The sequence below is a fragment of the Lupinus angustifolius genome, chromosome LG03, assembly GCF_001865875.1.
Source record: "Lupinus angustifolius cultivar Tanjil chromosome LG03, LupAngTanjil_v1.0, whole genome shotgun sequence".
NCBI classification, from domain to species: Eukaryota; Viridiplantae; Streptophyta; class Magnoliopsida; order Fabales; family Fabaceae; genus Lupinus; species Lupinus angustifolius.
The window spans coordinates 1,474,569-1,486,361 of NC_032011.1; the positions used below are offsets into that span (position 1 = coordinate 1,474,569).

The 11,793-nt window shown below is 31.8% G+C and overlaps 2 protein-coding genes across 3 annotated transcripts in view; one reads left to right on the plus strand and one right to left on the minus strand.

Annotated features, from left to right (window-relative positions):
• Window positions 1–5,282, minus strand: part of LOC109342901 (WD-40 repeat-containing protein MSI4-like) — a 20,626-nt gene extending 15,344 nt beyond the window's left edge. Inside the window, exon 1 of the mRNA XM_019580953.1 lies at window positions 5,270–5,282. The gene's annotated coding sequence lies outside the window, so the exon portion shown is untranslated. The remainder of the gene's footprint in view (window positions 1–5,269) is intronic.
• LOC109342900 (protein HOTHEAD-like) lies at window positions 5,073–11,658 on the plus strand. 2 transcript variants are annotated; one of them, XM_019580951.1, is made up of 6 exons: window positions 5,073–5,249; window positions 5,695–6,056; window positions 9,112–9,422; window positions 9,519–9,904; window positions 10,485–11,053; window positions 11,467–11,658. In XM_019580951.1, exons 1-6 carry the CDS (start codon window positions 5,172–5,174, stop codon window positions 11,519–11,521), a joined length of 1,761 nt encoding a protein of 586 aa, XP_019436496.1. In that variant the 5' UTR covers window positions 5,073–5,171; the 3' UTR covers window positions 11,522–11,658. The 2 variants fall into 2 exon arrangements, with proteins under 2 accessions (XP_019436496.1, XP_019436495.1); XM_019580950.1 differs by having other exon boundaries at window positions 5,073–5,247; window positions 5,681–6,056.

Here is an 11,793-nt window from a genome sequence, read left to right on the forward strand (position 1 = left end):
CCTTATACACAAAGAATAGTGCTAAGCAGAGATGTGAAGGTGGATGAGACTCTGTGTTGGGATTGGGAAGGTCAAACAGAAAATCAAAAGAAGAATGTGTCTATACAAATTGTTGATCAGCCTGAACAACAACCAATCATCTCAGAAGATCAACCAGAAAGGAGATCAACTAGAATGAGGCAACCACCATCTAGATTAAATGATTATGAGGTCTTCCCTGATTCAGGTATCACTGCAGAAGGGGAATTAGTCCATATGGCCCTATTAGCTGAGATGGAGCCAATAAGTTTCCATGAAGCAATGAAGTCAGATCAGTGGTTACAAGCAATGAAGGAAGAGCTGAGATCAATTGAGAAGAATCAAACTTGGCACCTAACTCATCTACCAACTAACAAGAAAGCTATTGCTGTAAGATGGGTATACAAGGTCAAGTTCAATCCTAATGGTGAGATTGCTAAGTATAAAGCAAGATTGGTTGCAAAGGGGTTTCTTCAAAAGCAAGGTGTTGATTATGGTGAAGTGTTTGCCCCTGTTGCAAGGATAGAAACAATCAGATTAGTGGTCTCATTGGCAAGCTATCACAGTTGGCACATACATCAAATGGATGTCAAGTCTGCTTTTCTAAATGGACCACTTGATGAGGTAGTATTTGTGACTCAGCCACCTGGGTTTGAAGTTGCAGGCAAGGAACATCAAGTGTACAAACTTCACAAAGCTCTTTATGGCCTCAAGCAAGCCCCAAGAGCTTGGAACAAAAGAATTGACAACTTTCTGATGCAACTTGGCTTTCTGAAATGCAAATCAGAATATGGAATCTATGTAAAGGGCTCAAGCATTCTTGATCTACTAATTGTTTGTCTATATGTAGATGACCTGCTAGTAACTGGAAACAAGCTTGAAGAAATTTGTCAATTCAAAGAAGAAATGAAGGCAGAATTTGAAATGAGTGACTTAGGGGATCTATCCTACTTTCTTGGAATAGAATTCACAAGAACCAGTGATGGGATTCTCATGCACCAAAAGAAGTATACCACTGATGTATTGAAGAGGTTTAACATGGAAGGTTGTAATGCAGCTTCCACACCAATGGAGACCAACATAGGTACTGAAAAACTAGTGGAAGATGGTGCAGTTGACAACACACTCTATAGGCAAGTAGTTGGATGTCTAAGGTACATATGCAATGCCAGGCCAGATATTGCATATAGTGTAGGAGTAGTGAGCAGGCATATGGAATCACCAAAGAAGTCCAATTTGCTAGAAGCCAAGAGGATCCTCAGATATGTTAAGGGAACAATTGGGTATGGACTGCTGTTTCCTACTAAAATCAGGGACAAAACTGCTCACAGTGTGCTTGGGTTCAGTGATTCAGATTGGTGTGGTGATAAAAGTGATAGGAAAAGCACTACTGGTTATGTGTTTTTGCTTGGTGATGCACCAATTTCGTGGTCTTCAAAGAAACAAGATGTTGTTGCCCTATCATCTTGTGAAGCAGAGTATATTTCTGCTTGTATGGCTGCACAACAAGCTTGCTGGTTAAGCAAGTTGCTTACTGAGTTAAAGTTGAAAGAGGAAAGTGAAAGCCTAGTGTTAAGGGTTGATAACAAGTCAGCAATTAATCTCTCTAAGAATCCTATTGCACACGGAAGAAGTAAGCACATTGAAACACGTTTTCATTTCCTTCGAGATCAGGTAATCAAGAACAAACTCATTCTTGAATTCTGCAAAACCGAGGAGCAGATTGCAGACACACTAACAAAGCCCTTGAAGAAGATAAAGTTTGAGGAGTTAAGGCATAAGCTTGGTTTGAGGTGCTTGAGGGAAACCTGAATTAAGGGGGAATGTTGTAATAATTCAGTTTCTTAGTTAGCAAACTTACTGAAATTAGAAAGTTTAGTTAGTTAATTCTGTTGGTAGTTAATTCTGTTTTACTATTTTTAGTAATGTGTATAAATTTCTTTGTTTTGTAATCACGTAGTAATAATAATCAGATGTTATTCATTGAATCCTCCTCTCACCTAAATCTCTAATTCTTCTGTTTTCTTCTTCTTGCTGCATAATTCTTTTCTTCTTCTTTCTGCAATACAGAACACGGTTCTGTTTCTTCTCCTTTTCTTCTGTTTCTCATTTCTGGTTATTAATGATTAAACATTATGGTATAACCAATTCTAACTCACCCATTTTATTTATTTTGGTTTTATATTCCAAGTGTGAAAGAAGAAGTCTCACATTGTACAAAAGTAGATGAGTTAAAAAACATATAAGTGAATTAACTAATAGACTTAATGCTTTAAGGTTTTGAGTGAAGATATGGTGTCAAACTCACTTATATAATTCTTTCACTTAGCCCGAAGAATGGCATATCTACATGTACCATCATCTTTGATTGGTTGAAAAAAATATTTAAATTAAAAATGTAATTATTAAATATTATTCTGACCAATCATATTTCCTGACACATAGAGTGACACAAAAAAGTGGGACAACAAATGTTAACTCAAGTAAGAATGTTACATCCCATGATGAATTTCCCAACAACTCCAAAAAAATATTATGGGATAGATGATTATGAAAACAACAATAACTATTATGATAAAAATATTCACTCAAACCAAACTTGCAAATCTGGTGCTACTTTATTTATGCATTACTCATTTTAATAACAATCATAGTCACTCTCAAGTTTCTACTCAATGATGTCAAAAACAAGTTTCATGACAATCACTGCTGCTATTTCCACCTGCACTTTTATTCTAATCTTTACCTTCCATTTATACTGAATTAACTATGCATATGTTTTTGCACTTATTATTATGATCATTATTTTCTTTTTTCTTCAACATCTGTGTAGAGTTGGGGGAAGAGTTTGGTCCATGTTATGAATCTATATGGACAAACAGATCCCTTTGTAGATTCAATAGAAAGATATAAACAAAATTGGCTCTTCATAATTTTTGTTGTTTTATGATCTTTGGTGAGTATTAATGAGTGCTTAATTATGGATAAAATACCTAGCTCAGCTTGTCCCTCGTGGCCTATCTATATATCATGCAAAGAAATAAATATAGAAAAATAGAAAAAGATGTATGTATATGACATTATATGAGTTTTATACACTACATTATTTATCATTCATATGTAATTATTATTAACTCTTAAAGACAATTGATACAAATGAACATTAAAACAAACACTAACTGTATATAATTTACAGTGAGTGTATATTGTTAAGGTTCCATCTCAAAACCAATTAATAATGAGAGGAATAACCTAACAAATATTTAAACCATTCCCGAGACAACGTGGTAGACGATGTGAAACTTATTTTCAACATACCCCCTCCACATAAGCCTGCCGGACCAGGCGAAGGGTTACCTTTCGCCCATAACTAAAGGGCACATTTTGGCTCATGACAACCGAAAAGAAGTTGAACTTGGAGCATGTTAAGGTTTCATTTCAAAACTAATTGACAATGGATGAGTAACCCAACATGTATTTAAACAATTTCCGAAACAATAAGATATGCTACGTGAGATTTACTTTCCAATATATATATATATATATAATAAAATATCTTCTCATACAAAAAGATAATTTATTTCTTTCAGCTATAAAAGTATGACACATGTTCTGTTTTGTTTAGTTCAACAAATATTTTTTATAGAAAATAATTAAATAAGACACATGTCATGATTTTAGTGACAGAATGAGATAATTTATCTTCTCACACTAGGATATACTTTATTCTTATATATTAATATATATTATAATGATTGAAAATATTCCATACAGAAAAGATATGCAGATGTAAAGAGAATTTAAATTATAATTAAAAAGGGGTGAGAATGTACATATATTTGGTGGCGTATTTAATAGAGATTTATTACTCTTGCTACACAGTGAGCTGTCTCTGTATGGATCATGAATAAGAAAAAAGGAATGCCAAATCCAACGGCTGGCAATTCTTGATCTCTCCTCATTGAATGCATCCTTCAGTATTTGTGTCAGTCTTTCCAAAAATGTATTGGAAAATTAATTGGTTGGTTGAAGTGATAACTAATATATTATAAGTGTTTAACAAAATTGCTTCATTTAAAGGATAATCGTGGGTATAAGTCATAACATAAAAATGTAATGGTTTTAAATTTGAGACTTGATTTATTTATTAACATCTTATTGTAAATTCACGTTATTTAATAATAAGTACTTTTTAAGTTTTTATTATACATTATTTAGTTTGTGAAAGCATTTTCTATTTATACATATTTGTACATGAAATAATTTAGAACAAAAAATTCAAAGAAAATATAAAACATGAAATAGAATGAAAACTCAATGTATAATAGTAGAAAAATGAAACCATAAAATGTTTCCACAAACCAAAATGCCCTAAAATTGTATTCTCTTACAAATGGATTGCTTTATCTTGATCTTTAATAAAGTTATTATGCCATTTCCTTAAGTTACAAATATGAGTGTATATTTATAGGGACCACATCTTATATCTTATAATAATGTGTCACTTCATATGTCATGAGTTATGATTGGTTAAAAAAATACTTAATAATTAAAATCATAAGTTAAATATATCTTTTTCAATCAATCATAACTTATGCTACATGGAGTGGCACACAATGTGAAGAGGAGAAGTGCTCCCATACTTATGTGCACTCACTCCTTGACCTTAATTAAGGAAACAAGGATGAAAAATGAAAAGTTTGTTTTTTTGAATTTTAATGCTTCTAATGTTTGTTTATTGAATACTTACTCCTATTATTTAATGTTCATTAAGACTAAGACACTTTTAGATGATGTTCTCACAATGTTTAAGTTTAGGGAATGAAGTATCTCGTGGTATAAGAAAATAAGTTATCTCCTCCTGCTAGTGAAATCATGACATGTGTCATGTTTCATCATTTTCTATAAAATTATTTTTAAAAATAAACAAAATGGCATACATGTAATATTTTTACTGACTAGAGGAGATAAGTTATCTCATGATATGAGTAGATACATTATTCTCTTAACTTTATCATCGCACAAAGGATGTTTTCTGAAGTATTTATATGGAGTACACACAAAACAAGACCAACCAGAAGCAACCACTTAGAGGTTGGGGAGAAGCAGCTTCTTCAGTGTCTCAGTGCTCATCTATTGGCCTGTGAAACTCAATGGCTTCAGTTTGTGCAATCAATTTCTTTCTGTGCTTACTTCTATGGCTCTTCAACTTTCTACCTCTTTCTCAAGGTTTATTATTTCCTCAAACTACTATCTATTCAATCATGCATATATCCTCAATCCACTATTTATTCTCTTTTATTTGTTCCTTTCTTTACCACCTATACTTTAGCAACTATATATTTTTCAAGAACTCTCTCTTGAAAGCTAATTTTCCCTTCAAATATTTTCTAGTTTTGATTAGTTATCGGCATAAAAAAAGATCACATGCCTTAATGGTATCTCTATTTTCTATCCCGGATCAATAAAATTTTAATAAGTAAAATAAAATGTTACGTTTTGTTTTTGAAAATTTTCTTTTCATTTATGTAACAATAACTGATTGGCTTGAGATAAAGAATGCAATACCATGATCTCTGTTTATAACTAAAAGGATACAATTTAGGTTGGAACTTTTTGAAATATAGACTAATGAAAAGTTAAGCATCAAATTCCATTGCAGGTAATGAAAACTCAAATGAACATCACTATCCATTTATCAAAAAAGCAAGCACATTCTCATCTTCACCATCAGATTCAACAAGCACAACCAACAATGGCTATGAGTACATAATAGTGGGAGGTGGCACAGCAGGGTGCCCATTGGCTGCAACACTTTCTCAGAATTTCAGTGTTCTTCTTCTTGAAAGAGGAGGAATCCCTTTCACTAACCCTAATGTTTCATTTCTAGAAAACTTTCACATAACCTTGGCTGATACTTCACCTACTTCAGCTTCACAATACTTTATCTCAACTGATGGAGTTCTCAATGCAAGGGCAAGGATTTTGGGTGGTGGAACTTCCATTAATGCTGGCTTCTACACTAGAGCAAGTACAAGGTGAGATGCTTAATGATACAACCATATATAATTAGGTAACGTTATCATGCATAAATTAAACATCATTTCTTACCTCTATTTTATGTAGTAATCATTGATCATTTATTTACTATAGTTTTCAAACAAGTTTTTAATCAATACTTGTAAATAAAGTGAGAAAAGTGGTGTAGGAATATGATATTTTATATCATTAAAATTTCATGGTGTTTTAACCACTAGATTTTGCTTTGTTTTCTACACACCTAAAATCTAATTATGCTACCTTAATCAATATGCTAAGTGATGTGTGAGAAATGAAAAATATGACCAAATTCACAAAACCTTTTCCATTACTTTCATTTAGTCCGTACATTTCTTTTTTTTCTTTATCATTATATATATTGCAAGATTATTATGTGTGATTGATTTATTATTTTTTGGTCTAGTACACTAAATATAGTTGAAGCATCGGATGCACTTTTTTATGCCAATTATAACAGCATTAGATATATTACACTCTTTTTTATCCTGAAATCATTTTTTGATGAACTTGTGAATATTTCAATACAAGTTTACATAAAACTCTGACAAATTTATATAGTAATTATATATTTGTTTATCAAAAAAATTCGGTCAATATTTTTCTCTTTTTAGTAGTTGTACAGTTGTACTATTTATTTTTTTTCAAGTGAATTTAGTTGTGTATTTGGATGTGGATCCTTTAAAGTGAGAAATTGAAAATTTTCAATCCTAGATTTGTTAAAGTATATTATAATCTTAGGGATCATTTAATGGATGAGATAAGAAGGACATGTGATCAACTTAACATATCATGCTCACCTTTTATAACTAAGAAGAGGAGACTAGTTAGGTTAGAATAATGAAAATTTTCCCTCATACCATCACACCCTCATACATAAGGAAATGAAAGACTTTAGAATACTTTTATAAATATAATTCGCGACTCTTTAAATCATTTTCTTTCTTTGTTCCTTTAAAAAATAACTCATAAAAAAACCTAAATAGTTTAACGAGGTAGAAACTTACTAAATTTGAAGACGATTTCATGAGGAAGAGTTAATTCTGCACATGATGAAGGATGTTAATGATACAGCATCCTTTTTAAAGGGGAACTTCACTTCCACATGATTAGAGAGAATCATTTATAGTGACCTAGATAATTTTTGTTAAGAGCAAGCTTTTAGGTGATGACTACATAGATATTTATTTCTAAAGCAACTCTAACCTTACGTCTAAACTAACTTAAATAGATAATATTAGCAATTTATCCAATATTTTTGGGCCTATACTAACAAGATCTTACAAAAAGTGTTAAAATAATGAACACTCTTTTACCTCTGTAACGGGATTAGTATCTAATTATTGGTTGGAGGATAATTCTAGTTTATCAATAAAAAAGATTTGACATTTTTTATCCAATGAGCTAATTTTATATATATATATATATATATATATAAAGATAAATAATTACTAGTACTCCTTAATAGTTAATACACTACTAGATATCTTTTGATGTTATAATTTTTTCATGTTATTTATTCCAAATCTTTTAATTTTTTGAAACCCAAAACATATTTATAATTTAGTTCCTAATTATACTCTTATTTATTACTCATATTTTTACTCCACATTTTTTATTTCTTTTTAACTTTTTAATTTAGTTTTCATAGTGTACTAAATAATGTTATTTTAGTCAAAAGTTTTGTACATAAAAGTATTCTAAAGTCATTCAAAGGGAGTTTCTTTTTAACTAATTTTATATCATTTTTCCTATTCTCAAAACTTTATGTATAATCTTAAATATAAATTTTTTTGGAATGGTACAATCATGTCCAACTGTACAACTGACATAATAAATACGATAATTGTGTACTTTGTACAATCTGGTATTAACATAAATCCATTTGGATGCTTATGTCCAAACATCATTTACTCAATCTTGAATTAATGCTAGAATGGGTTATGCTACTTTAGAGTTATAACTTCTATACTTGATTTTTTCTCTTTCATGATCATTTGAGGCGTTAGTTAACATTAGGTATGACATGCAAGAGGAAACAAAGGGCACACAGCAATGTTGACCTTTCAACCGATATAATTGTATTGCAGTCCAATGCAACCGCATCAGTGTAATTCAGAATTTCATTGCAATAACGGTATGATGTGGTTATAATGGTTACCACATTCACAATATTGTGGCCGCATTAAGTGATGTTATTCGCAATTTAAATGATCGACTACAACCATTAAGCTAAAGTAGTTGATGGGTCTAGTCACAATTTATATTTATATCCCAACATTTTAGTAATATTTATTCTATTTTATAAGATTTAATTTTCATGAATTAATTGATGCTCTTCGTGGCCCTTCAAAACCCCATTACGTGGTCCATCTCAGAACAAGGGAAAACAAAATGAGGCATTAAATTTGTTTGAAGGTGTTGTTTTCTTTTTGGTAGAATCATTTAGATCTTTATTGTGTGTGGTCCATATAATATGTTGATTTGAATGCAAAGGGTGTCATAGGATAATCCAGACAAATATAACTTTTTAGTTATATCATCCATTTATATTTGAACTTGACTCAATCATGATTTGATTATGAAACTAAACTTGTTTGAGTTGATAGAGATGTTTACCAAACTTTAACCTCTATTTATTACAAGTAAACTACATTAATACTCCAACATTTAATGAAATTAAATTTATATCTCTATACAAACAACTTTTAAATAAGGGGTGATAAAGATAGTTAAATTAAACACAAGGGTATAACTGAAATTTACTCATCTATTAAACATAAGGGTATGCACTAATGATTTATAAACTTGAGTATATAATATGTATAATTAAATAATTATAAGACTAAATTAAAATATACTTCAAAATATATTTCAAACACAAATAAACGATATTAACTTGTTAGAATGAACAATTTGTTGGTACTATACCAAAACTATCTCTTCACTCACAACAATCGAATGTTATACCTGCTCTAGAACACTAATCTAACTCAAATATAAATGTTTTCTTAACATCTGTATACTAAAATGCAGATATATAGAGAATGTTGGATGGGATTCCAAGCTAGTAAACGAGTCATATCCATGGGTTGAAAAGCAGATTGTTCATCGTCCAAAGTTTTCAGCTTGGCAAAGAGCAGCAAGGGACAGTCTTCTAGATGCTGGTGTATCACCTTTTAATGGCTTCACTTATGATCATAAATATGGTACCAAGGTTGGTGGAACCATTTTTGACAGATTTGGCCGCCGCCACACTTCTGCTGAACTTCTTTCTCAGGGAAACAGTGACAAACTTACTGTTTTGATTCATGCCACTGTCCAAAAGATTGTTTTTGATACAACAGGTATGTATAACTAAGGTTACTATGATCAATAGAGGTAGTATAGATAAAGTAACTTAGAATGACATTGACATAACAAGGTAAATACTATTGTTGCAGGAAAAAGACCAAAAGCTATAGGGGTTATTTTCAAGGATGAAAATGGGAAACAACATCAAGCAATGCTGGGAAGTGATAGACACAGTGAAGTGATTGTGTCTAGTGGGGCAATTGGGACTCCTCAATTGCTATTGTTAAGTGGAATTGGCCCAAAACCAGAACTTGAAAACTTGAACATCACTGTGGTGCTTGACAACAAATTTATTGGAAAAGGCATGGCTGATAATCCCATGAACACAATTTTTGTTCCTTCTAAGAGACCAATTCAGCAGACACTCATAGAAACTGTTGGTATCACCAAATTGGGTGTGTACATTGAGACTAGCTGTGGGTTTGGTCAGTCCAACAATAGCATTCACTGCCACCATGGTCTCTTATCAGCTGAGGTATGCAACATACTCTATAACTTAATAGCATTCAAGTGTGATTGCATGACTTACAAGTAGATATCTAGTTAAAGAAGTCTCGCATTGTTAGAGTCCGTATATGAGTTGGGTTTTAGAGGAAAAGGAAAGGGACAAGAAAGGCTTCAGAGCCATCTAACAAGTGTTATCTCATAGATCTGAAGCCTTTCATTTCTCTTCATTCCCCTTCAAAATCCAACTCGGAAACGAGCCATTAAGAAATTGACAAGTTAAGGACTTCAATTATTAGCATTTTATTGTATTTACAATACTTACTTTAACTTTTAAAACACTATTTATTTCTATTAATTTAAGATTTGTACTTTCATCTTGCATATCATAGTCAAGTAAGGATTCTCTCAAGTACTAGAGACGATCCTTGTTTATCATAGTCATATCTTATCCTATAAATTTGTTGTAACTTGTGATTCCTAGTTGTTAAAATAGTTGTAATTCTGTAATAGATAATCAATTAATCATTACAGAATTACAACTATTTTAACACTAGCTAATGAGCAACATCCATGAGAATTCATTCTTCCATTTTGAATGATAAAACCAGATTGGACAGCTTTCCACAATTCCTCCCAAACAAAGATCAAGAGAATCCGTTGAAGCATTCATCAAGAACAAGAAAGACATACCAATTGAAGCATTCAGAGGAGGTTTCATCTTATCAAAAGTTGCAAATCCTTGGTCAACAGGTGAACTCAAATTGATCAACACCAACGTGGATGACAACCCTGCTGTTACATTCAACTACTTCAATCATCCATATGATGTTCAACGATGTGTTGAAGGGATTCGCTTAGCTACTAAGGTTGTTCAGTCACAACACTTCACAAACTACACTATGTGTGATAGACAAACTACTGAGGAATTGCTTAACCTTACTGTGAAAGCTAATGTTAACCTCATACCTAAGCATCTCAATGACACAAAGTCACTAGAGCAGTTTTGTAAGGACACTGTGATCACAATTTGGCACTATCATGGTGGGTGCCATGTTGGGAAGGTAATCAACGCGGACTACAAGGTTCTTGGTGTTGATAGACTCAGTGTGGTTGATGGCTCAACGTTTACTGAGTCACCAGGAACTAATCCTCAAGCTACTGTCATGATGTTGGGAAGGTATGTTCATAGAGACCCTAACACTTGAGTTAATATACTTTTCGGAATACATTTTCTGTCCCAAAATGTGTATCATTTCATGTACCATTGTTTCTCATTGATGAGAATAATACAAATTTAATATATATTTTCCGACCAACGAAAAAATAAGGGTACATATAATGATGCAAACTTTGGGATAGAAAATGTGACTCACTAACTTTTTGGGTAGGAAAATGTTCATCTCATCACTATTTTATAACACCACTTTCTATGAATAACTAGGGCAACCAAATGAAAAGTGGTATTGGCAAAACTAGTATTGATATTTCATTACTCTTTAGGATAAACTTTTTCATTAGAAAAGTTATGATAGCAACAAAAAAATGATCTGCAACTGTTGCATGCTAACAATCCATTCATGTTTGTGACAGGTACATGGGAGTGAAGATTTTAAGAGAGAGGTTGGGAAAATTGGCTGGTATATAAGGACTAGTGTTTGATATGAAGATGATCACAAGAAAATCGACAAAAAATGTAAAATACTAAGCCAAGAGTATTAATATTAGTTGTAGGACTGGAAATTGCTGTTATTTTATTTGTATTTGTCAGTTTTGGTTGTGAAGAAGAAAAATTGATGTAACTCTTCAAACGTGTGTTTTAACTTTAAACTAGAGAGAAATTTACTTATTACTTCAAAAAAAATTAGAAATATAATTATCCTCCTAAGTACATATACATATACATATACATATACATAT

Bases quoted from the DNA above. Each gene is read 5' to 3' on its own strand.
- LOC109342900 (XM_019580950.1), top strand. From the start codon at position 5,172: ATGGCTTCAGTTTGTGCAATCAATTTCTTTCTGTGCTTACTTCTATGG. The intron at 5,248-5,680 runs GTTTATTATTTC...ATTCCATTGCAG, and splicing joins CTTTCTACCTCTTTCTCAAG to GTAATGAAAACTCAAATGAA. The intron at 9,905-10,484 runs GTATGCAACATA...TGATAAAACCAG, and splicing joins ATGGTCTCTTATCAGCTGAG to ATTGGACAGCTTTCCACAAT.